Genomic DNA, 26966 nt, shown 5'->3' on the forward strand with positions numbered 1-26966 from the left:
TATGTTTAAGCAAGTGTGAATATTCTTCAGTGATGAAAGCATAGCCACAGAGTCAGAACACTGGAGCCGGCAACAACATTTTTATATATTTTAATTCTAGCATTAAAAAGAGCAGTTTTAGGCCAGGGAAAGGATTTAAACCCCAGAGAGGAACTGTTTTTTTAGTTGTGTTGTTTATAAACTTTTAGTTCACCACTTCATTTCATTTAACAATCTCTGCCTTAATGCCAGAAAGACAGAGATCATTTTCCTTGGGACCCCTGCTCCATCCTTCCTTCCTATACTCTGGTTGCCCTCCGTGGGCCCTCGCCATCCTCTGAGGCAAAAATGTCATCTTTAACTCCACTCTCTCCTCTCCTCACATTACAGGCCTTTCAAAAAAGGCCCAATTTTAGCTGCACCTCCTCAAAGGCATTCTCCCTTTCCTCGTCTTCCCCCAGAAACTCAATGTTCAAAGCTTTGGTCCTCTCCAGTCTGGACTATCCCTTCAATTAATCCAGAATAGGACTGCAAGACTTATCCTTAGCCTCAATACCAGGGACTCCAATCGCCCCAGACCTAAAATCTCTCCACTGTCTCCTGAGTGCTGAGACCCGCTACATCCAACTCTCTCTCCCTACATACCTTCCTGCTAGAGCCCGTTGGTCTTCTAGCTCCAACTCTCTGCAGATCAGACACTTTTCAAAGCAGAGAGTTGGGGGTAGCTCTCTCTCCTCCGTAGGTGACTCCCTCTGGAATGGCCTCCCTGCCCCTCTCAGACTTAAGTTCTGGAAGCTTCTCAAAACCTCCCTTTTTTCTCCCTCCTTCCCTCTCCCCCTCCCCTGCCAATGTCCCCGTAGACCACTTGACTGACTTCCTGGTTGCTTCAGAATCTTACAGGGCACCAGGTCACCCTCATCCAGTCTATCCCTGCACTTGGTCTCCCCTGAGCCTGAGCCCCCCAACCTGCACTTGTCCTTGCGGGCTCCCTCCCCCTGCACTTGCATAGCTGGGCCTGCACCCTCTGAGTCCTTCCAGCCCCTTATCTTGCACTTAGCACCTGGACCTGCCTTCCCCTGGCTTTGTCCACCTGGTCAACCCTGGCACACGCTTATCCCACGGCCCCTTCCACCTTGACATGCACTTCACCCCTTCCCCTCTCCCCTCACTTCTTGCTACTGTACTTGCACAATCCAAATCTGACAGTGCCTAGTAGGACCGTTTTTGTATTTGTCATCCCTGCCCTCCCCCCTTGTCTTGTTGCGCCTTGAAACACAATGTGCCTCATTACGACCCTGGCGGAGGACCATGGTGCAATTTGCACCATGGTCCATGGCGCTAAACTGCCAACTCCGCCAGGGTGGTTGGCGGACTTACCGCCCCATGCCGACCTTGGCGGAGCGGTAAGTCCCCAATCCCCATTTACCCTTCCCCATTCCCATTTTTGCCCCATAGGGTATAATGGGAGTGGGGAAGGCGTTAATTACGCCACCGTAAAATGCGGTGGCGTAATTAACGACAAGTCCCGTAGCGCCATGGATTTCTCCGCCTGCAAAAAGCAGGCGTAAAAATCCTCCATGGCGCTACGGGAACTCGTAGTCTGGCGGAGAGGTACGCCATGCACTCCGCCGGCGTAAAACCCTCTCCGCCAGGGTCCTAATGAGGGCCAATGTGTTTAGGTGCATTGTAAATACTCAATAAGAAAAAAATGAATTACGGTTGAAAAACCGAATCACATCCACACTGTACACATCCTGTCTTTGCTGTGCACCACGCCACTATATTTGATTGGGGCACACAGTACATGCATGACTTCCCACCTATTTCAGTCAGCCCTGCTCCTGGCAATGCAGAACATAGCCAGCACACTGGAGGCAGGAAATAAACTGTTTAGTTTTTGCTTGTCAAAAAATGCACAATTTTAGGCCAGGGACAAGATTTATACTTCTTGGAATTAGGAGCTGAAGAGCAGGGTTTTAGTTTTGATTATAATCTATTTTATTTTTGTCATTTCAATTAATTTGAAAATAATGACTCGCATCATGCAAAGTCTGTCTTTGCTGCCCACGACATTGCCATCTTCAACTGAGCTACACAGTAGACACGTGACCGGCCACCTATGTTTAAATCAGTCCTCCTACTAGCTGCCCATCAGGCACACACAGCAGACGTGCTGCCGGTGCGCCAAATGCAAGGCCATCTTCCACTCGTTTGGTGCAAAAAGTGGTTTTACACTGCAAAGTGACTTTGCTGCGCATAAATACCCTTTGCACCGCTCTGTGAAATAGACACGGTTCAATGTGTTTGTTGGCAGTGCAAAGTCACTTTGCACCACGCTAAACGTTCCGTGAATTAGGACCTAGGTATGTAAACCTAATAATTCTCTAACGCGGGGAAGGACGAACACAACCGCACCATGCTCAGGATTTAGACCAGAATCTAGTACTTTTGCACCACGTCTATAATCCTCAATGTATGTGCTATAGTCCCCTCGTCGTACTATCTTTCTGAAGCAGCTAGCGAGTCATCGCACCTTCAACTTTCCAACATGGTTTGGGTGTAATCTAAGAAAAGAAAATGCAGAGAGTCCACTACAATACAACCAGAAAGAAATATATTAGGCGTATCAATGGTTCCATGAGATAATGTCACCTGTAAAAAGTCACCAGGTAGTTGATTTTTTTTCCTGACCCCCTAAAGTATTTCCCCCAGATATTCAAGGAGGGGTATCATTTTATATTATAAACTCCATTCGTAAAATATTTTGGAACAGTGTTTGCTTTGACTGAGGGTGCATTTCTCGGGAAATGTTGCCCCTTGCAGCCTTTTCCCAGGCAACTTTATCAATGACACCTTAAAAATCTGTCACAAATTCTATAGTATTATTTATAACAAATCACATATGCAAACAGCTTTTTATATGTCGTGGCGTGTAGTCGATTGCCACCCGGGACGTGTGCGTTAGCCAAACAGATGGCTCGGAATGCAATGATACTGGCTACCTTCCTGCCCTCTGATTATCTCTGCCCAACTCCCATGTCCCCATTAAAAACAAAAACAAAAAATGTACCTTAGGTCGACAATGCTGGTGCCCGGGAAACGTCCTCACTCCTCCCATGATTCCCTCAGCACCAGCATCTGCTTACCTCAATGTGGCCACCAGAGAAGACGTAACATTTCTCATTTCTTCGGCGGCCATCTTTATGTGGGAAATCTCTCAAAATGGGAAGCTGCACATGCTCCGTAAGTTTTTCGTGTAGAGCTTGCACAGGTTTCTCATATTTAAACAAAAAAGCCTGGCTTCTTGCCTGGATGCTAATACACTTGTAGCTCCCTGCCCCCCATTGCTGGCTCTACCTGCCATTCCAGGCACCAGAGACTTTGCTAAAGGCCACCTATTTGGCCAGCCTTTAACTTGGGGTCCGGGCCTTTAATGGCCAGTATAGCCACAGAAATATGTTAAGAGTTGACAGACCCAACATGGGATTACAGAATTGTAAGTTATCAATGGAAGAAAATATTTTAAATATAAATGTGGGTAAAACACAGACAATCTGGTTCATATCTTATGCACAAAGCAGTTCTCATAAGTGTATAGTTAGACACTCACCTTATTCTGCTTAATAGACAGTTGAGGCATTTGTTAAGATGCATATTGCAATGCGCTCAGTAGTAGTTCATTGTGTTTGATGTCATACAAGTTCAATACAAACATTAGGACATACGTCAGACTAAATTATTGTAAGGCAGGGTTCTCCAGCTCCAGGCCTTCATGGCCGGATCCATGCAGGATTTTCGTGATACCCCTCATTAACATTCATGAGATCAAATTTGCATACAATGATTCTAAATGTATGCACATTTTCCCTCATGAATATTAATGAGGGAGATCCTGGAAACCCGGCGTGGATCTGGCCCTCGAGGTCCATTGTTGGGAAAACCTGTTGTAAGGGATTAAAGTCTCTTACATGGTAGGTCAAATGGAGTGTACGGCCCGTCGTTGTCATCCTCCTCTTCCTCCTCTTCCTCGTCATTTTCGTTGTTCTCATTGTCCTCGTTCTCATTCTCTGTTTCGTTGCCGGCTTCGGCCGCCTCCTCTTCTCTCCGGGTTCCGTTCACGCTTCGCTCTGCGGCGTTGCTGGGGCCAGTCCCATTCTCCATGGGATGCTTGATGGGGATCTTGATGGACACCTCCGACTCCCCGTTGGCGTAAGCTCGACTGCTGATCAGCCGCTGCCTCTGGAAGGAGAAGCACACATAACCGTAGGAAAGCACTCAATGGGTGGAGCCGGGAGGCACATTCACACCCACATGGAATCTCGTGATGCTTGTATGAGGGAAGGACCATGATTGCATCTAGCTGGGGCTCAGACTTTGACAACATCGTTGGAGAGTCCCCAATCTACAAACAGTCAGTATTTTTCTCAATTTGCTGTTGGAGCTGTAGGTGATTTACTGCTTTTAGGGAAGGGGTAAGAGAGACAGAATTGTCCAAAAGGTTTGAAATTATCACAATTTTTCTTTCTTTCTACCATAATCTCTTTTAATTCATAGGCTTTTGCTCAAGTGGGCGGGGGAAGCGCCTTTCTTCTATAGCACCCCAGTCCCCTTTGTCAACCAAAAATGGAGGTGAAAGAGTGTCTCATCGCCAGCTGTGCAGTCCCCAACTGGTATACCTGATGGTGGCAAGGGTAAACTTTAAAATGCTTGACAAGGAGAGGAAGTTTAAAGTGGCAGCCGGGATTGAGTGTGTGAGGGCATAAGTCTTAATTGAGAAGGACATTAAAGGCAAAGAGCTTAAATGCCCACATTTTAAGCAAAGCAGCCATATTGGTTATTAAGATGATGTTCCAACATAGAAAGGCGCTTATTATTCTGTTGGAATTCTGCATGGGGCATAGATGCCAGCGTGGGGCATGCTGTAAAGGGTAAAGGTGGCAGTCTGATCTGTAGCCACGCCCGAACCCTTATGGCCATTGTTGATGTCTCTTTGTTTTCCTTCTCCATCTGCACTGCTCTATGTCCTGCTCTTTCAGTGTCAGGGTGCTTTGTCTGTACCCCTGTCTGCAAGTAAGGCAATGAGATCTGCAAGCTAGAGATTGGTTTTTGCCAATGGTCTGAGACCTGTGGCTCTCCAGATGTTTTGGACTACGGATACCATGAGCCCCCACCATTGACTATGCTGGTAGAGGCTTATGGGAGTTGTAGTCTAAACCATTTGGAGATTCAAAGGCTGTAGACCCCTGATCTATGCTCTAAGACAATACAAGGGCAAGGAGTGTGTAGTGGAGCCAGTGTTGCTGCACAGTCAGGGTGGGGAAGAAGCCAGAATGGAGAATCTGCACGCCCTGGATTTTCAGCATCAGCATAAAACCAAAAGTGAGAATTGTGTTTGTGGAATGGTCACAGTATAATGCATAATGCATACATTGTGTGGTTGTAATGTATAAACCATAGAACAAAAATGAGTTCAGGAATAAATCGGTACCTGCAGGTAACAACAATACAAAGGAGAGAAATGGTGTATAGCCCCAAGACAAAGGGGACGCACTTATGAAACAACGGGTATATGAATCGGAGCAACAAAATTGAATCAATAAACATTTAAACAACTCTCTGTGGTTAAGACATTTAACACACAAAGATATATACACACAATCACAGAGACGTTTCAAAATTTGACAATTTAAAGATTTTACAGCTAAAAAGCAAAGATAAAGGACAAGTGAATAAACTGCTGAGGTAGATTGGGCTGTAAACTCATTTCAGATCACATGGAGTTAGACTTCTCAATGTAGTACCAAAGGTGTATGCTTGGGCCCTTGCAGTTTAACAGTGGCCAGTGCTTTTATATCCATGCTTGTGTTCTGTTACTGTGTGAATGGCTCCTAAGTCATCACTGTCACAAAGTGAGTTAGACAGGGGGTGCTAGCGCTTAAATAACCATGCTTTAAGGTTTATATCAAACACAGATTGCTATGTCATAGCTTTAGCAAAAATAAAAATAAATAAAAACAATTCCTCGTCACACTGGCAGAGCTTTGCTACTGTTGTCTTTATTAATTTAATTTCAGTCACACGGAGAGAAACAGGGTGCCCAGAGCCTCACACTATAGTCTGTCCAACATAGCAGAGAATTGAAATTGGGAAGTAATTAGACCGTTGCAGGTAAAACAGTGGGTGGTTAGTGGGCTTTTGTGAGTGACTATTGTCTGCGGAAAGTCCAGTAAGAAGTGTGTGCATACTGTCTAAAGAAATGACAAAAGCCAGGTGCCAAACATCATGCCTTTTTGGTAACAGTGTGTTCTAAATTCAGAAAAGTACAGTTGTAAAACCTGGATTATTTTTCAGATTCACATGACTTTGCAGCTGGTACTTATAGGCTTCCATTAAGGATAGGAAAAAGTTTCAGACATTCTGTATTACTCAGCATGTTTATAGTATTGGGGAGTAATCTCTATAAAATGAAGTATTATCTTAACGCTTAAAACCCTAACCTTACAAACAATGAAATCTTCACAGCTGGAGGCAATGTGCATTTTCAAGAGACATGGTGGTGTAATGGATTTTACTGACTCCTTGGTTTTGGATATAGAACAGTGCAATATTTACAGAAAGTAAAGGGGATGCTTTAAAAACATGAGCATGGGTACAACTCTACACTGAGAGCGCCACCGCTAGGTCAGAAAGAGTATTGATAGATATAACTTGAACTGCAGAGCATGTTTCACCTACCTCATTGATCAACATACGGCTGGCCATGGAGAGACGTGTCTTGGGAGGGAAATGATTGGTTATCATGATCCTGAGTCCCGCCTCCGAAAAGGAAAGCTGGTGTGGGTAGGCAGACAGCAGTTCATCCACCATTATAACAGAGGCCTTGCGATGGAAATTTGCTGCAAAGAAACAGAGAATGTTTACCCTAACAAATTATCTATGTTCAACCCCATTGTCCTCATGCCACTTGATTGTCATTGTGTGTGCATGCTTATTGGAACCCACTAGACACATGCAGCTTGGTATTCAAACTTAAACATGCAAAACTCTCCATTGAGTTCTGTTTTACATTTTTCTGGCTTCATCAAGTTTGGTCTTGAACTTCTTTGAAAATGATGCCAACCGGGAAATGCCTAATTCCGCTGGCAAAATGCTTCCCTTATTCAAACCACTATTTTACTAGTGGAGTAACTTTGCTGAAAATGTTGGAGGGGACATGACTTCTAAATGAAAGGGGCTCCTGCCAAATGAGTTGGACAAAATAGTGGGTCATCAACGTTGGGTGGGACAAACATCCTTATCCCCCCTAAAATGACTCCAATGTTTCCTGGCCAATCCTCCATAACCATTAAGCAGCAGCCTCTTGTTCTGGTAGTTCCCTTCATTATACTACCAGGTTGGCATGCTTTACATTAATTGCAATTGTACTTAAAAAAACAGGGTCTAGTCAAGAATGATACAAAATACACTTCGCACCGCTCTGTGAATCAGGGTGTTGGCAGTGCATAGTCACTTTGCACCATGCTAAAGGATTCATAAATAAGGCCCTATGTGTGTTGTTAGACACTTAGGACCCGATTCATGGAAATGCGTGCAGAAATCCTGCAAGGGCAGCGCGCCGAGAAGGTCACTGCGTGAAGTTGCGCACAGAATAAAAAATGTACGCCCGCGTATTCATGGAATTGTTCACACAAAGTAACCGTATTCAGAAGTCGCGCTCAGAATGCCCCTGACACACGCAAAGCATAAACAGCCAGATCAGCTACCTTCATGCAAATACATGCACCCTTCAAACAGTACGTGGGGTCCCACGCAAGCAGACCTGCATCTCTGGGACCCTGTGCAGGGTCTCCCAAAACTGTTCCCGGCACCCCGACAACCTGTGTATGAAAAATCGTAACTCGGTCTAAACTCGGAAAATCTGCGTGTGAACCCCCATAAACTGCTCATGCACCCCACTGCACTGCTTAGATGCACTAAGTTACATCGGAACCCCGATTGAAAACATGCACCCTGAAATCCGACATGCAATCCCACCTCCGCTTTGCAAATACTACACGGAAGTGTACATAGGCCTGCCTTCGGGTGGCGGACTGTATGGAGGACGTTTCCTGGTCGAGAGGTTGTGCGATCAAATCCATGAATAAGTCTCATATCGCACAATTGGGGGCGTGCGAGGGACTGCCTGCAGGCCTTCCTTCGGAAAGGCCACTTTTTCACAAGTTCTTCCCCTGTTAAGGTGTCCTGCCCCCTTCCCAGCCCTCTGTGCAAGCTACGCCCATGTTCTGCCTGGAATCTCGTGCTAGGCCCTCAACGGCTCGCACAGACGTGCCGAGTCAGTGCAAACTCCATGCAAGTCCAGGAAAAGTACTGCACATTCGATTCCATGAATTGATGAAGGCGGATTTGCGGCCAGTAGCGCGCCAAGTTCCTTATTCTCTGCGCAAATAATCTATGAATGGGGCCCTTATTCCCAAAGTTACAAGCCTGATCCCCACTCGAGAGCCTACAACGAGGGAGAAGTTATGTATACACACATCTATAAAGCTATTGCCCTTGATAGAAGAGAAATATTGTGCTCATTCCACTCACTCAAGGCAGAATGCTCTAATGAAAACCGGACAGACTGAGTACTACTTTCTGTAATTACGTTTTACTGTGCCTATACTTTTATTTTGAAAAGAAATATTCCGTAATGGTTTCTTTTTAGAATAAACGCGTAAGAAGAAATTAGAATTTGCACTACAGTGCAGTGCACTGAACGTTCCCTTAAACAGCATCCATATTTGTTTGCAGGTTTGTATTACGCATGGGAGGGGGCATGGCGATGGGGTTTGTGGGGAGTGGAGGCAGGCCAGCAGGGAGCATAGTTCTGCTACTTCTTTTCGTACACTTCGACCACTGATTAGCATGCTCAAATGACAAGTCTGAAATGCATCTTGCACAATTCCAGGGTCCACAGGTAACCTTCAAGTCCACCTGAGCGGGCCCCACAACCCATTAAGGGCCAGATGCCAAGTTAAAGGCTTTAAAGAGTTTTCACAAACCTTTTTTTAGTAAGACCACCGTAGCTTCACAGTTGACGTTGTCATCCATTTCTGGGTTTGTTGCCAGACCGTTCACCATGTTTCCCGCCGTTTTCGCCTTCCGTTCAAAACAATGATGGATGTTTGAGTTATACCTGAATTGAAGAAAAAAATCAGGCTAATGTGAGTGAGGTGATCAAGCATTTTAATATATCAAGTGATCTCATAAATGTGATATGGGCGAGCATGTTATATGTGTGAACAGTTTCGGCTAAACGGTTTCATGAGTGGCAGTCACTTTGTCAAATGAATGCACCGTTAGCTAATTAATCTGGTAATTAATCTTTCACAGCCATCCTTGGGAGCACTTAGTAGCAAATCATTGTGTTTCACATTGCTGGTCAGTCGTACTATATGTTTGCAAGGGGTGCAGATTAAATATGTCACAGAAACCTGCACACAGGAAGGCCCAAGTAGGATGCTGGTCCCTCCAGACCCACATTTCGAAGGACAGTTCCATAGATTTCATTGCAGTACATGTTCAAAGCACCCAAACGTTCGCGGACTATTCGCAACATTTCGCTGTTGCATTTTTAATGACAGGGCACTAGAAATGTGATGTCTGATGCCCTATCATATTTCATTAATAAAACCCAGTCAGAAGCATTTTGTAAGATTTTGATTAATCCGATAATGGCGAGTATGGTTTTAGTTTGTGGACTTGTGTAGGCTGCTTTGAGCGAGGCTGCACAGCCCGTGGAAGTAAGTGAACGCCTGGGGTGTGTAAGGGGAGGCGGCACACTGTCCCCACGGGCGAGGGTAAGCTTTGCTAATCGTGTTAGGCTAGTACTTTGCACATCAGCCAAGCAGAACCATGTCACACGGGGGCAACTTTACCAAAAGGGTTTCTGGATTTCAAGTCAGCGTTCTGCCCAGGGCTGCTGCTGAACCCATCATCTCAAGAGAGCTTGGCACCACTTCCGGCCCCTATGGCACAGCATTTCGTTCTTTGCAGTGGATAACTAATGGCGGCTTCTCGGATTGGCGCACAGCAATGACTCCAGAGACAAGTTCATGGAAAACAAAGGATCTGATGACAATATATATGGGTGAGTGTGATGCAGGTCAAGAAGTCTACAGCGGCTGCACATGAACGGCACACACAGCTACCCCAAGGAAATCAGAAGTCATTACTACCAAACGAAGGCAAGCATATCAAACTTTGGCCATGCGCAAAGGAGCAAATTAATCTATCACCAATCTTGCTGTTTAGGTAATACAGGATGGAGCAAACAGGGTTGGACTTAATCCAGATTAGCTAAAAATGTTTTCATCCAGGGTAAAATGGAAGTGGGCTGATTTATTACTAGGTTAGTTGCATATCAGTATAATAATTGTACTAAACCCATTTCTCTTCCTGTTATGCAGCAAGCATAGTACAGATTCTTAATTGGCCCAGTGCAAACGTTTTTTTAGATAACGGGGTTTGTGAGAAAACCTGTTTGCTCCATTGCTTATTCTCTCTAAATGTTTGCTCAATGTTTTGATCAACCCAGTATAGAAGTTGGACAATCTGTCTCCTGGAGCTATGGTGCGGCCCCTCTTACCATACCTCTGTTTATGTTGCTTAATATGTCAGAAGCTCCCTTTTGGGGGTCAGAGGGCAAGCGCTAGACATCAGGAAAACCTCTTGTTGGAAGCCATTTTGGAAATGGTGGGGAGGACAAACTTTACATTAGATTCCCTGTCACTGAGGAGGAACTCAACAACATGCTAGTCAGTTACTCCACACACCCCTTCATCCAGAAACTCAAACTATCCATTCAGGCTCATTATATTTGGAAGGGCGGCAGAGCAGCGAAATGTGTCTGAGTAGTAACCACAGCTTGGCGTGGCAGCATATACAAAATGTTTTCCATGTTCTCAGCACGGCTGTCGGGTAGTAGTACCATGCAATAAACTTGCACCCAAAAGGCTGCAAAAAGCTTGCATAGACACATCAATGGGAAAGGGGAGATGGGATGCACACATTGCAGAGCTCGGTGTAGAGTTTATACAAAATGAAAAACGTTCTTATTTCAATGAATTTCAAAATTCTGTGGGATTTCAGAGTGCATTCCTCATTTAAGGGAGCAGCGCTTGGCTGGGCTGGGCCTGGCAACCGGTTGCACTTGTAATGGGGGCAGGGCAGAGGAGTGAGCATTGGTCCTACGTGGGTCCAAGGGCACCATCAGTCCTGCCGTATCGACATTTCTGCCCTGATTTCTGGCCGGCTGCTTCAGATGCATGGTTTGGGACCCTGGAAGTTCTTGCATGGGGTCTGGGATGCGATTTTATGAGGGTACACCCGTGATTAAAAGTAGGAATGTGGTGGTTTTTGTCTGTTTACCGCCACATTGAATGGCATCTTCCAACCGTCTTTCTCTTTGTTTTCATCTACTCTGAGAATGCAGGCTTTCTCTGCTGCCACCCACAGATGGTATGAAAGTTCTCAGGGACCGAAGGCCAGGAGAAGGCCGCCGCATAATGCTGAATGGTCATGGCCCCTTTGTTCCAGTATTTGTTGGTGACACTGCTTGTAACACTTGAAATTCAGTCACTGAGGGTGACAGGTGCCCTGGTCTCATGACAGGTCCCTTTATCCTTGCCTCTGCTGTAGAAGGAGTGCTTGCCACCGCTGGCCTCGCTTGTCCCTGATAACTGGGGCAGAGAAGTTTTAAAGACTGCTGCGCCCTGCAGGGAGGATACTGGCCACGGGTTGGTCAGACGCTAGGGGGTGGCTCACTTCTGCAAGGTACAAAGCATCTGTGAGATAGGGTTCCAATCTTTTTATCTTGGTCAAGGACAAGGATTGCACGTGACAACAGCTTTAGCAGAGGCGAAGCACCTGCCAATGGCTCAAGGTCTCAACTGAGGATTTGGACAACGGTGTTGATGATCCACTTTCCCGCCTTCAGTTCAGCAGTACTTTTTGAAGGTCATTTCATGTGGCAGGCATAGACCATTCAGATTTCAATTTCACCTCTAGTAAATCAGGGTGGCCCCTTTGGGTATAGGTCACTGCATTTCTCTGGCAAGAGCTAAGAAGATCCACAGATGGAAGTTGGGCTGTGTTGAGTTGTACGTGCATCGCTAGGGTTTTCTAGGGCTGCGCTGTTATTACTAGTTCATTGTTGGCAAATGTTACAGGGTTTTTGGGGGATGACAGGGGTTATTATATATTCATTCATAAGATGTGTTGGTGTGTGCCGCAATAATCAATGTATCTGTGTGAGTGAGGCGCGACTGTCGAATGATGTGGTACTTGTCTGCATGGTGATACTCGATGCGCAACACAGCATGATCCTCCAATTAGCTATTGTAATATAGACTCACCTGCAGGGAAACTGCATAGGCCTACTAGGGAGAAGACATTTTCATTAACTATTGCTTCAAGAATACGTTGGTTGGGAAGCAGCTTTCTAAATCATGGATTGTTTTATTACTGATAATCGCCGGGGCGAAGTTGTGAAAAGGGGTAGTAGTTTACAAGACACTGAGGTGCCTTTCTCCACAAGCACAAATCATTCATTCCAACACACACCCGGGGATCCAGCAGGATTAAGAGCACTCATCATTCATTCATTGACACAACATACCCAGCAAGGAATGGCCAGGGGAGGGGGCAGGGTTGGTGGGAAGGGGGGTGCAGTTCCTCTGTCCCAAAAGGGACTGATGATTTCTGATCAATGGACAGATTTTCAAACTCACTGATCAGTAATGGGATAAGGGTTTACTCAATGGGCCTGCTCTGCCCTGGGTCATGAGATAATACATTGTTATGCTAGATTAGCATGCGTTTTAAAATATTCCTTTTGGCTTAATCAGAAACGATCACTGCAAGCAAATACCAGGCACTATGTGCTAATATTTTCTTCGATTTTGTATTCAAGAAGTACCATATCCAACAGAGGGCTCGTCAGTGCCGTGCCTCCCTTCTCGTTTCAGCCACTGGTTCTCCTCTGCTCTTGGCTGCTCCAGCTCACCCTCATTTCCCCCAGTTCCGCCTATGCCATATACTCCCCTCGCCCCTCTGTACCCTCTGCATAGCTAAAATGGCTCTGCCCTGCATTCTGCACTGGCCCGTGGCAGCCTCTTCCCTCTCTCGATGCTGCAGCAAACGTGATGCAACCTGGGAATCTTGCCCTCCGGGCTTTCTCCTTCCTATTTTCACCTGCAAGCCCTCACTCACATCCTATGCCACAACGTGCCCTGCGCACCACCTGCACCCTCATGTCTCTCTGTCAATGTGAGACGTAGGGGAGTGGGCTTTTTTTCTTTTTGCCCTATACTCGTTTTCGTTGCTACTTCCTGGCTACGCTCGGGACGTTAAGTCGGACTTTCCAGGCACTAATTGTCACCATTGCCTTCACCCTTGAGCATTGAGGTTGAATTCTCGCATGAAATCCATAATCATTCCTCTTGTCATCTGTTGTGGTGTCACCTAAATGTCCCAGAGGCCTTGAGGAGGCGCCCCTGTGAAACAGAGGCTTCCAGGGACCATCAGCAAGCAGGTGTGACGGTTCAGGGGATTGGGGTGTGATGTTGACACTTCGTTTGATTGAGAAGATTGCTGCAATACTACATAGAGTGTGAGCGCTAACCCCTCAGCGTGCAGAGGAAAAAAACACAAAGCGTATTGTCAGAGGTCGCTTCATTGCGATAATTGGACAGGAATGATGTGTTGCTTCAGAGAATGACTAACTGACGAGTCTTTGCAACTATTGATCTATGACAAAACAAGTTTTCAGATTTAGTTATTTGTTTTTGGAGATGTGCAAGATAGTGTTTACAAATTGAGTTGGAGTCTCAACCACTTGGCATCTAAAACCCAGGATAATCATCTGTGGCAACTTGTGTGAATTGGAGTCTGAATCTCACAGCCTCTATCTAGAACCAAAGAAAGAGTCTGTGTGAAGTACAGGAAATGCTGCCCTCTGTGAGTTGGAGTCTGAATCCCACAGCCTCTAGAACCAAGGAAAGAGTCTGTGTGAAGTACAGTAAATGCCGACATCTGAGTTGGAGACTCAATCCCACAGTCTCCAGAACCAAGGAAAGAGAGTGTGTGAAGTACAAGAAATACTTACCTCTGTGAGTAGGAGTCTCAAACCCATAGCCCACAGAACTAAGAAAAGAGTCTGTTTGAAGTACAGGAAATGCTGACCTCTGTGAGTCTAGGTCTCAATCTCATTCCCTGCAGAACCAAGGAAAGAGTCTGTGTGAAGTACAGGAAATGCTGGCATCTGTGAGTTGGAGTCTCAATCCCATAGCCTCCAGAACCAAGGGAAAGAGTGGGTGTGTGAAGTAGAGGAAATGCTGACTTCTGAGATTTGGAGCCTCAATTTCATAGCAACCTAAAACAAACTAAAGGAAGAAGTGACCTCTGAGAGTTGGATTTTCATTTCCATTGCACTTTAAGCCAATCAAAAGAGTATTTGTGAACTAGTTGGAGTTTTGTATGTATTTGTATTTATTAGGTTTATGTAGTGCTTTAATCCAAACCCTCTCTTAATCCCATTGCATCTAATGGTCGAAGAAGGGAAAGAGTCTGTGCGAACCACAGGAAACACTGATTTGTGAGAATTCGAGATTTAGGGGGTCATTACGAGTCGGGCGGTAAGGGATACCGGGCACATGTAAGGAGACCAGTGCCAGTAATCCCTTACCGCCCAATTCTGAGGTCCCTTGGAGGGAACCGTAAGGAACGTGTGGTCTGACCACACGTTCCTTAGGGACCAGGGCGCTAATAACGGGCTTGCCATTCGCGAGCCCGTTATTAGCGCCCTTACCATTCCCATTGAACCCTATGGGGGCTCAAATGGGAATGGGGAGTGGTTTGTTCAATGCGGACATACCGGTCCCGCCAGGGTCAGACTGCACCGGTAAGTCCCCATTGAATGAGACCGGACACAGGCACGGTATGGGAGGCAGCCATGGTGCTAATAGCACCATGGCTACCACCCATCTCGTAATGAAGCCCTTAATCTTATATAATGTAAAACCAAGGAAAAGAGTCTATGTGCACTACAGGAAACAATGACATCAGAGAGTTGGGGACCTAATTATGTAGAGTCTGCAAACAAGGAAATGAGAAGGTATGAAGTACAGGAAATGCTGACCTCTGGGAGTTGTGGTCTCAATCCCATAGCATCTACAGGCAAGGGAAAGAGTCTGTCTGTACTACAGGAAACAATGACTTCTGGGAGTTGGAGACCCAATTCTATAGAATCCGCAGTCAAGGAAGAGAGATTGTGAGAGCCACAGGAAACACTAACTTCCTGCAGTTAGAGTCCCAGTCCCATAATGTCTACAATCAAAGGAAAGAGACTGTACAAACTAAGACTAATGCTGTCTGTAGTGAAACGTGGAAAACTCCTGAAGACAGTGGTACTAACAGCAGATGGAAAAAGGGAAACTGAGAAATCCCAAACATTGCTTGGAAAAGCAGGACCATGCAGAGATCCTATAAACTGCAAACTATTCAATAGGGTTTTAGCATGACATTGATATTTTTCTGAACCTCTTTTCGGTGATTCCCCACAGAGGAGTTTGGTCCCTGCGGGTACATGAACACCCTGGAGGCAGGAGCGAGGGAAAGATCAAGAGAAGAAGGAGCGAAACATGGCATGATAAAGAAACCCTTGGCCTTCAGCCTGAGAAGGAGAAAGGAAACAGATCTCTCCATTTTAACATTGCCCATTGACAAGATTAAGCATACGGAAAGCAATACAATCAATGGGGAAAGCCCTGTTGGCAGTAACCGTGGAGCCTCTCTGTGTGCAATGTTCTCCCTGAAGATGGTCTGCTAAATTGATCTTGTGAGAGCAACATGCCGTGTTGAAATGGTATATTTATGTCGGCACGGGCAGGAGTTACGTGCCTCACTTTTATGAAATGACTAAGCATTGGCAAATAATTCAAAAAGAAGTTGACAGGCTCTTCATACTTTCTTTTAAAGAATTAAAGAAGTTTGAGGAAGTTCAAGAAGTTTGAGGAGTTTGAGAACCCTTAAAACTCCTGCACTTGAATCCCCATGAATCTCCATGAAATGTGTTGAACTCAAAGGAAGCACAACTTATCTGTAGGGATTCAAGGTGATTTGAGGTGCACACAAGAAAATGACAAGGCACTCAATAGGTCTCAGTACCCTAATAAAGTAGCTCAGTGGGTCAATTGACCTACAGACAGGGAAGACTCAGATTGTAATCACATTAAGTCGATAAAGTGAGCATTGCTAAATTGCGTGCCAAAAATACATTTTGTGTGTGGTTTGCGCCGCAGAAACCACAAATAGAAATCATTAGATTATTTACCAATTTAGCATTACTTATTTCATCAACTTAAGAATTCTAAAATAATGAGCCCACCTTGCCCATATTCTACCCAATATTGTGCTGGGTTGAACCGAAATGTCATTGGTGATGTAACCGACATTTGAACAGCGGTTATTACAAGCTCTGCGAGTGTTCTGAGACGTGGCAAGTAAATTAAGGATACAGCTACACAGCAGTAGAAAACATGCGCATTGGGGAGTGGTCATTTATACCAACGCATAAGAAATAATCTGTTGGAATACATAAAATGTATAACACTGCACAGAACGCGATTCGGCGTCTAATTACCACTATGCACAAAAACCAGTGACTTAGTGTGGTAACTGCTCATTTTATAGCAGTCGAACACTCCAGGAGAATTGTCTCAGACAAGCTGACCCCAACGGCGGAGCTACAGTTTCTAAGAAATGAATACTGTTGACACAGTGAATGTTTTACATTTGTGGTCCGCTGATGAATTTCCCTTGAAATAATGAGAATCTATTTGGGAATGAAACATGTCGGGCTAGTAACACTGTGAGATTAGTTCCACAGTTTTATTAAAGCAGTAAAGCTAAAGAAATTAGACTGTATTGATGAACCCTATAATGAAATCATGGGTTATGATACCAGACATGAGCATGTTTGTTTGTGCAAATTGCTAGTTTCATTTATTGTGTCTTTCTTGTTGTAGAAAAACAAAAAATATTTGGTTTGTATATTATTCCTTCGGTTTGTTTATAGTAAGGTGATTTTGTTACAAGTTTTGTTTGGTTCACATTTTATTTTGTGTGTAGTTATTTTCTAATGTTCTACTTTTTTCTTTTTTCTCGCTTTTTCCTTCAATTTTTTTCTCAGAGCAATTTTTGTAATTTTAGAATGAGACTTGTACGATATTTATGGTCAGTTTTTATGAATAATTGATGCGTAATAACAAGATGTATTATTTTTGTATTTGAGTTGTGAAGTTTCAATGAGAATACTCACATGATAAGACCGAAATTTTAATATGCTTTCAATGTTGGTTGTTTGTTTTGACAATCCTTAAGGAGTTCAAGGGAATAGCTAAGAGGAGCAGGATCATTTTTGTTCAGACTATTTTGATTAAAGGCGTCCAATCCTGTACTCTGGTTCTTTTTTTTTAAAAAAACCTGGTCCTCATTAATATACAGGTTTAACCGAAATGTCTGCAGCAAGTTCAATAACCCACCGATCTGTTTTACCAAAGAGTAACACGAATGTAGATTATATTGATAAAGTTCCGAATGTGTGTCGCATCTATAAACGTTTCCTTCCTTTCACTAGCCAGTCACACAGCTCAGTGGGTCAAATGATCTTTTGAAGGTATATATCTGCAGATCATAGATTACAAGTGCAAAGGTGGTCAGGGAAGTCTTGTTCCTTTTCGATGGTAAAAAAACAGAACAACTGTGTTGGTCCTTTTGATAGCGAGTCAAACCCCTTTGCTGTCCTCTTGCAGGTCCAACCGATCGGAATCTCCCACACGGAGACCTTTCTGTCTGCGCAGAGTTGGGATGGATCCGGAGTCATTGCTGTCTGTGATGAAAGGCACAGGAACCCGGCAAAAGGCCTTGCGCGGTAGAGTTTAATGCAGTGGCCCTGCATTTTCCTTGACTATGAAAAGTGAGCGTAATCCACCAAAATCAAGCAGGGCCACGGGGATTAGCAAACTGACCCACCTGGACTGGCCACAGGAGTTCCCATATGGTGTGGGAGCACCATGTCAGGACTGTGGTTCCGAGCTGCTGCATGGCGTTCTCGCACCACGTGGAAGCTCCTAACCACCCACTTCAGAGTGTCGTGGATACAGTAGAAAATGGGCAACGTTATTTCCCTTTCTTTTTAATCGTATCTGCCTCAATCATGTGGAGGTTGCGATTTGGGGATGAAGTTACACACAATATAAAGAAAACAAATCCAGAAATCTCTTCGCATAACTGTTGTTGAGTTATAAACTCTGTGGAGCACTTTACTGTGCCTATGTTATATCATCCGTTAAGAATAGGTAAAGATAGAGACATCTGTGTCCAGATGACAGACTGATCGCATTAAGCTCTGCGGATCGCAGCACTTCTTTTGTCGATGAATGAGTGTAGACGTATCTTGTCCCAGTCTGTGGTACCTCTTAGGGTGGGGCTCTAGGACCCTTGTACGCTCTGCGCTGAAACTTAGGGACACAGTGCTTGGAATAATGGGCAAATATCTCCTTTATTCTTTCACATTCTGCAGTGAGCGCGGCAAGTCCATTTTGCGCATGCACGAGCACGTCTCATTGGTTTCTCTCGGCGTGACGAGGCGCCCCGTCACACCAGATTAACTGTATGTGTGCGGGACAAGGCGCAGCCAAAAAGATAGTGGCAGTAGATACTGCAGCCATGCCAGTGCTACAGTAGCTTATGAGGTAAACAAACTGTGCACGGTGCAGAGCGCAGTATAAACCATCTTTATCATATGGCTTTTGCGTGTATTGACGACTTGCATCTGATTGGCAGCGTCTGTGTCAGGGCTAATAACAGGCATGTGCTTTGTTTAGCAGTCTAAGCAATGACACTTATGGACTCTTCAGGTACATTTTCTGGAAGCCATTTTTTTCGTTCTAGGTCAAAGACTTTTTATACAAAACCGATAAAAAAAAAGATTTAGAAAGACCGCTCTGAGAACGCTAAATCTTAACTGGCAAACCCATGCCGCACACAGGGGCTGACAGGCTGACCGAGATTGGCATGGGAAGACTGCTTACAGGTAAGTGTGTGTTTGCGTGCGTGTGTGTATGAAAGGGGACTGTGTTTGTTATGGGGAGGAGCCTGGGGGGAGGAGTTGTCTGCGTGTGTGTTTCTGAGTGTTATTGTATGTAAGCGTGTGCTGGGGAAAAGGTGTGTCTGAGTATGAGGCGGGGTGAGGGTGGGTAGAGGTTGAAGGGGAATTCAGGGGTGAAATCCACAATTTCAAAGGGCGGAGGGGGAGGGAATTCAAGTATTTTGAATATTAAAGGCCTTTAATATTCGAGATAATAACTTACAACCTTTCCTTTAGGTTTCAAAAACGGCACATGAAACGTTGTTTGAACTTGCCAAACCGCCAAACATGGCACCTGCTTGTAATTAGGTTTGATAAGGACGCTTATGATTTTTTACGACATCCTCTGAACTATTCACCTCTTTTTCACAGCATTGTCAACTGTATGTGTCCTTCAGCTCCGTTAGAAACTCAAGAAGTTCTATGACGTCACACTAATTGAAATTTGGAAGATTCAAGCCATTGGGAGTGAGAATTCGGTATGCAAACACATAATGAACCTGTGTAATCATAGAAAGCCCAACGTGTGGTAAAGTCACCGCTCAAGATTACAGTAGTTGGAGACCAACATTCTTAATCTGAAGAAAAACCACATTACAGCACACGAGTAGAAATCACTATAGTCAGGCGTTTATTGAAGGTGCCAGGCCTTTAAAGCAGAAGATGTGCTTCATTGGGAACACAAAGAGTGACAAGGCTGCTGCTAACTATGGGGGGATGGGTCATGATGTTGCATTTGTTTTCTTAGACCATTATTGCATTTCATAATGATTTGGCACTTTCTGAGACTTTCGTGTCTCAGTTTGCGTTGCATTTTAGTTTAGAAACAGGTGAATCCTTGCTGGAGACACAGAACACAGCTTACCACGTTCAATGTCAATGCTGTTGTTTTGATCAATCAATGTATTTGCAAAGGTGTTTCATGTGCTGTTTGTCACAGTGTTTACTGTCACCTCTTTCGAAGAGCGATTAACTCTTTCCATCATTATGACAACCTAGCGTCCTTTGCAGAGAAGTTGATGTGGTCCGTTGTTGAAATGTGAGCGATGTATTTTCTTTGCACATTTTCTATACATGGATGTTTTTCTGTTTCACCTGTTGCAATATCTTGAGAGCAGCACTCGGAATCCCCAGGAGAGAACATATTTACGAGTTCAGAAGATCAAATAACTGGCTCTCGACACATGACAAAATCAAGCTCAAAGCTGCCTCACCTACAAATGCCTCAATAAGGCAGCACCCTCCTATCTAACAGAAAGACTCATCAGAAAACCATATACAAAAACGACCAGATTATCCAGCTCCAAATGCATCTTAGTACCAAGATTTAAGCTGTCTAGAGTCGGGGGCAGTAGCTTCTCGGTCAAGGCAGCTCAACTGTGGAACTCCTTACCCCTCCCATTGAGAGCAGATCAGCCCTGCCCTACCTAAACGTCCGCCAGAACCTTATAAATTGGCTAAAAGACGCTGACAAGCAAAGCCTCCTCCAGGACACCATTAGCTAAACCTCACATCTTCTATGTATATAATTTAGATAGAATTTCTTCCTGAATGATCGTGAACATCACTAGCTATATCTTTGACTGTCCACCGCATTTCTGCATATTTTTAACTATGCTACTTTGTTCCCACTCGATCTTTCTGTTACCACACCCTGTGCATTGCTGTGACCTGAATAATTCTTATGTATTGTATTTCTGAATGCATTGCATTACCCTTATGTGCAACTAAGCTGTGAATCTTCTTCTGCAATGCGCCCTGATACCCTTGGGTCTGGTGCACAATAAAAATAATAAAACAAACAAAACAAACAAACAAACAAACTTCGCCAGGTACTTTAGCTCTTTTTACTATACAGGTGTGTTCAAAAGGTTCATATGGAAGGAGACAGGTAGAGATTAGTTTGGTGGAATTTGGTTGTCATTATATACCTAGATTATTACTTGGAAAACTATTAACAAAGTTACTTTGAGATGTGGACTAGGATTTCCATGGGGTTTCAATATATGTCATATTTCAAATCCATAATAATGATTGCGTTTTTTTCTGAATTTGGAGTCTATCACATTATGATTTTGGAGTCTTGTTTCTAACAGTGTTTGAGAGGCACAAACCGCTGTGAGGGAGGGGACCTTTTTTGGCCGTATAGATGCAAGATAAACATTTTTTAGAAACATTCAAAAGTTTATTTAGTGCTTTGTTCACAGAGAATGTTCTGTATTCATCCATTTCCTGGTTTGTGATTACTTGTGTTCATTCACACATCCCCGTTCTGCGAGGATGGTGTAGGGTGTGTTATCATTTGCTTGCCGTTGATTGATGCCACTGGGCAGTAATTTGTGGAGATATTCTAGCCATTGGTCAGACTGACCTCTTCATCAGGGGGTGAGTGAACCATCGGAGCCCACTATGCCTGTTTCACTTTGCCGGTCTGACTGGCTTTTTGTCAATGCGAAATTCTGACACAAACGCTCTCAACCCAAATGGTTTTAGAGTGGGTGAAGCAGTTAAACACAGTCCTATTCCGTATTACCCTGATGCCTGAAAATGCATTCTACCTAGTGTACAAAAACAAAAATGTCCCTCATGCCTGAGTTCTATTCAGTGATAGAAGTGTACCAAAGAAGTAGTGGAACTATGACTCCAGCGGGGGACAGAGCAGGAAGGAATGCAGCAACCCACGTTTTTCAAGGGTTGCTGTCACGCTGTTTTACAGCCAATTGAGTTGAAACAGATTTCTGTTTAGCTGTAACTGATATCTGTTGCTAAAGTAGAGAACTGTGCCTTAACTTCATAAAGAACAGTTCCGGAATGGTAAAACTTTTTCCAAAAAGTAGTGGAGCTGTTAAAAGTAAAAAATAAAATTAGTGGAACGCGGCTCCCGACCATTCCCGCTCACTTAGACCACTGAGCATTGCATTGTTCCATTCTGCAGATGTGTTCCTTCCGGTCATGGACTTATTTGTCAAGTATTTAGCATATGCAGCGAGAGGGCACAAGTACTATGGAAGGACGAAGATGCAACTTTGACTTACTTCATGATAAGGATGTAGACAAGATACATCAGGACCAGAATCAGGGACTCCCACCTATCAACAAAGACAGAAAACACCACGTTAGTTCCAACATACGATACAATCATCCTCATAACATTATTTTTGTCATATGTAATCGCTGCTCTGTAATCATTCAATGAACTTCGCAACTGCTTATACGGATCCCACTTTTAAGGTATTTATTTTTCCATCATTTCCATCTTTATTTATCCATGTTTATTTATCCATGTTTATTTTTTTACCCGCTTTTCTGCATTTATGCACATTTATTATTTATCATTTAAAAAGGTAATTTGCAACCGGCATATTTCTGTATTTATTCAAATTAAATAAATGCATTTATTAAAACAGACACACAGCCATACAGGACACAAATGGTACTGGCTTATTCCCCATCAATGACAGAGCCATTTTTACCATAACAACAAATACAGCAGACCTCCAAATGATCCTGAGAACATTAAGGTGCCATCCTTCAGAAAGATGTGCCAGTGTTTCCCATGTTTAGCACATTGTTATGCCGGCTTCTAACATTACTACATACAATGCTCATGCCAGTGTTACCCTAGGTAATCCCTCCCTCCTCCTCTCTCTCCCTCTCTCTCTCTCTCTCTCTCTCTCTCTCTCTCTCCCTCTCTCTCTCTCTCTCTCTCTCTCTCTCTCACTCAATCACTCTGTCTCTCTCTCTGACACACACACACACACACCGCCCCCCCCTACAGAATTGACAACAGTTAATTTCAGGTTATAAACCAAATTCATCTACAACAGACACCTTAACCCCCCCCACCCCCGTCTATGTTACTGGGCTTCTTACCATTGAAGACATTTATACATATGGTTGGTATGCTTGTTTGTAATATTACTTCCAATTAAATATTTTACATTTCACATCTGACAAACCCTAAACATGTGCAAGCCGGCCTGTGATTGTTGGACAACCTTATGAAATGTCTGTCTTCTATGAGAGCAGCAACCCTACACATTTCTTTTGACCACTGAAGATAGCCAGCAAAGGACCAAGAATGCCTTTCTAGCCCACCACCACTTTCAAGTTCTCCAACAAGACCAGAGAACAACTTGTTCTTTTTGTGTGGATTGTGTTGATCTGAGTCAACATTCAACATCCAGACAGTATGCTAGGCAGCTTTCATTGCCTGCATGTCATGAAGGTAGAGATTGTTGATTTTGGCAACTATAACTCCTCAACTCTTCCCATCCCTTGGCCTCCCTCCCTAGGAGCCCCTCCAAATATTGCCACCTCATCTAAAAATCTGGGTTTCATCCTTGACAATCTTTTATGCTTAGCCTGTTAGATACAGGGACTCATGGCTCACAAAGAAGACACGTAAGCCGGTCTGGGATTAATGCTGGTAAATCGGCCAGAACTACTGGCTTCAGCATTTCCCCTGGACTGGCTTACTCCGAGTCTGCTGCTAGGGGCAGTTAACTATGGGCAGGCCCGAACGGCCGGAACTTCAGACCCCTACCGGTAGAGAAATCACAGAATCACTGTAACTGTTCAAAACTTTGCTGGTGCTTCAGTGGTTCCCATCACATGGAGTCATATGAGACTCCATGGAATGGGAACTTACTGCCATTGCCGGCACCCGTAATATCCTGGTACTCTCGGCCTTCAGTCCTAAGGTGTATCACACAACTCTGTAACATGTCTGCAAGAGTTCAGGTGATTTTACCAATGGTTCTCCTATGCCACAATTATTGTTATAGTCTTCTATCATGCCTCCGACATATCCACACACAACAATAACAGGCAAATGAGAACAAAGATGCTAAATTGATCTTGGGCATCAAACCAAGAGACCACATCACACCAGCTCTACTCTCCTGTGTCCTCATCGAAGCTCTCTTATTAACGCCAACATGATCTGCCAAATCTGACAAGACTACTGGGACACTGACCTACTTTACCACAGGCAGAATGTAAAGAAATACCTTCCTTCCAGAGACTTAAGATCTGCAGATTCCAAATGATTTATTGCTATTGCCTTTAAGAAAAAGAATCGGGAGATAGAGTTCTAGGTGCCATCAGACCCACTCTCTGGAAAGAATATCCTCTTGCATTAGATCTGTGGAGAGTGATCGGCATTTCAGAAAAATATTGAAGATCTTCCTCTTTTGGAAAGCCCTTGGTCTGGAATAATGTACTTTGGTGCCCCTATGGGCACATCCCAGAAAAAGGCTGAAACAATACTCTCAGGATAAGTCTCTGACCTGAAACTTCGACTTTATGGACTTGTTCACTGTAGTGTCTCTAACAGAACTGCCTACACTTTTGTCCACTTATCCACTTTACTGTGTATTCTACCAACTACCTCCCACACACTTAACACATCTGAATGTTTTCAAAGCCTCTGCCCTACCCTTTGCCTTGGTGGCCCTATGAAAGGTTTATGCCCATGGCTTGTGCTTTATAAAAAACACAATAAATGAATCAATACATTCTAAGGCAAGAGGAATGCTGGTTCCTGATGTTGATGATTTCCAAGTTTTTACCAAGGCTTCATCATCATAGAGGAGAATTTGAGCTTTGAGTATAGCACTGAAAAAGCTCCAGAGTACGTAATACTAACTGTTGTTATCCGTGTCTTAAAATATGGCATGGAAGTTTTAAGTGTGTATAGGGCTTTCTGGAATGTCATAGATTCTTTCTAGACTGTCCAAAGCTTTTGCTTGAGACTCTGAAAAAGCTTGTGAGTTGTGGACCAAGTGTGTCAATCGAGATTCACTAAACTCATAATCTTGTGTAAAACCATGTAGTTTGAGATCCTGGTATGTAAAGGTCTGACCTGACTGTCTACTCGTATCCGGCGCAAATATGCCAAGGGGCTACAGGTACTTAAATGTTCATGATGACACACATTTCTACCTTTTTTAAGTGTGTATATTTAAACCAATCACTGCATAATTACTTGTGCAAAGGATCTAAATCTAAAAGAAAGCCAAACTACAAAAATACTGTTACAGGTAACTAACGTTAATCTTAAAGGGTATGTAGAATTATAAATGATGGTTTTGCAGCACAAAACCTATATTCTAACAAATAAATAATGAGAATAAATTGCAGATGGAGGAATAAACTTGAAAAGATCCAGCCCAACTAACTTACGTTTCATCTGATCTTATTCACTAGGTATTCAACCTGAACCAGGAAGCAGAGCAAGGACCATGGCTATGAATGGCATTTCATTCTCCATTATCTGTTAGGCAAATACAGTTACTATATTCTAGCTGCACATGCTAATCAAAATTACCCCTTTGCTTATTTTAAGTCACAGATTCCCAATGGTTAAGAAAGACCTACTGATTTCATACCTGGACTAATGCAACATATATATGTATATATATATATATATATATATATATATATATATATATATATATATATATATATATATATATATATATTTACCTATAGCAAATCTAAATGAATATAATTCAAAAAGAACTAATTCAGAAATGTATAACTGATGTGTTTTTTGGACAGTGCACCCTCATATTATATGAGTGTATCTATGTGTGTGTTCACTTTTCATAATTTAGAACTGAGGGAAAGCACTGCGCCCTGTTTCTTCATCTTTCACCTCATGAACTATGCACTTACTTGCATTGAGAAAGGAACACACAGCCTGGCATCTTTAAAATGAAGTCAAGTCAACAAAAATGAAAGATGGTGGCTCCACCAATCAGCCAAACCTCAAAAGGTTGACAGGGTGCCATTTAAAATCATACAAGATACGTTCAATTTGAAACAAATTTAACAGAGGGATGTGATGCAAAACAAATTTAACAGAGGGATGTGATGCGATTACAAGAAACCAAACTCCATGCCATGGCTAGTGGTCCGGTAGTGTTCTAAAATGGACAAAGGGCATGGTCAAAGGCTGTGCCCACTGTCCATGGTCGAAGGCCATAGATATTGGTCTGGTAGTGTTTTAAAATCGACAGTGGGAACTACTGAAGGCCATGTCGACTGGCCATGGCCAAAGGCCATGGCTAGTGGTTTTGTAGTGTTCAAAAATATTCAGTGGGCATGGCCAGAAAAATCTATGGAGTAGCAAAACACTTGAAATTCTAGGAAACAACCTTGCAGGGACGTTAAGGTGAGAAGTTAACACACCAAAACCCCTGAAATTCAGCTAAATCTGCCTTAACTTCGTGCCCCCTGTTGTCCAGCACATGACCACAATGATGACATCCCTGATGGCATCACTGGTGACATCACTAATTACATCATCTATTACATCACTAGTGACATCAATGTTGACATCACTGTTTACATGATATATAAAACCACTGATTACATCTGTGACAGCATCAGACATAATATAATTTATAATTTAGCTAATAAAAGCTTTGATTAACTAAATAATTTAGTGCGTGGCCTTTGCCATGGCCAAGGCTGTGGATACGGTGCATGGCTGAAGGCCATGGCTAGTGGCTGGTTAGTGTTGTACAGTATACAGTGGGCTTGGCCGAGGGCTATAGCCACTGGCCATAGCCGAAGGCCATAGATAGTGGCCCCTTCATGTGGTACAATGTACAGTAGGCATGCCCGAAGGCTGGGATCACTGCCTATGGCCAAAGGACATGGCTAGTGGCCGATGAGTCTTGTAAAATATACAATGGGCACAGCCATGGCTAGGGGCCCGTTAGTGTTTGAAAATATACAGTGAGCATGGCCAAAGGCTGTTGTCACCGACCATGGCTGAAGGTTA

The 26966-nt window shown here is 43.7% G+C and overlaps 1 protein-coding gene across 1 annotated transcript in view; it reads right to left on the reverse strand.

The window, feature by feature from the left end:
• SLC24A3 (solute carrier family 24 member 3) overlaps window positions 1-26966 on the reverse strand; it is a 1254778-nt gene that overhangs the window by 84762 nt on the left and 1143050 nt on the right. The window contains exons 9-12 of the mRNA XM_069607530.1: window positions 22207-22260; window positions 9024-9157; window positions 6715-6875; window positions 3948-4218 (exon numbers count right to left, since the gene is read on the reverse strand). Of these exons, the coding sequence (XP_069463631.1) occupies window positions 3948-4218; window positions 6715-6875; window positions 9024-9157; window positions 22207-22260 (620 nt within the window). The remainder of the gene's footprint in view (window positions 1-3947; window positions 4219-6714; window positions 6876-9023; window positions 9158-22206; window positions 22261-26966) is intronic.

The sequence above is a fragment of the Ambystoma mexicanum genome, chromosome 4q (genome assembly GCF_040938575.1).
Source record: "Ambystoma mexicanum isolate Mex_15411 chromosome 4q, UKY_AmexF1_1, whole genome shotgun sequence".
NCBI lineage: Eukaryota > Metazoa > Chordata > Amphibia > Caudata > Ambystomatidae > Ambystoma > Ambystoma mexicanum.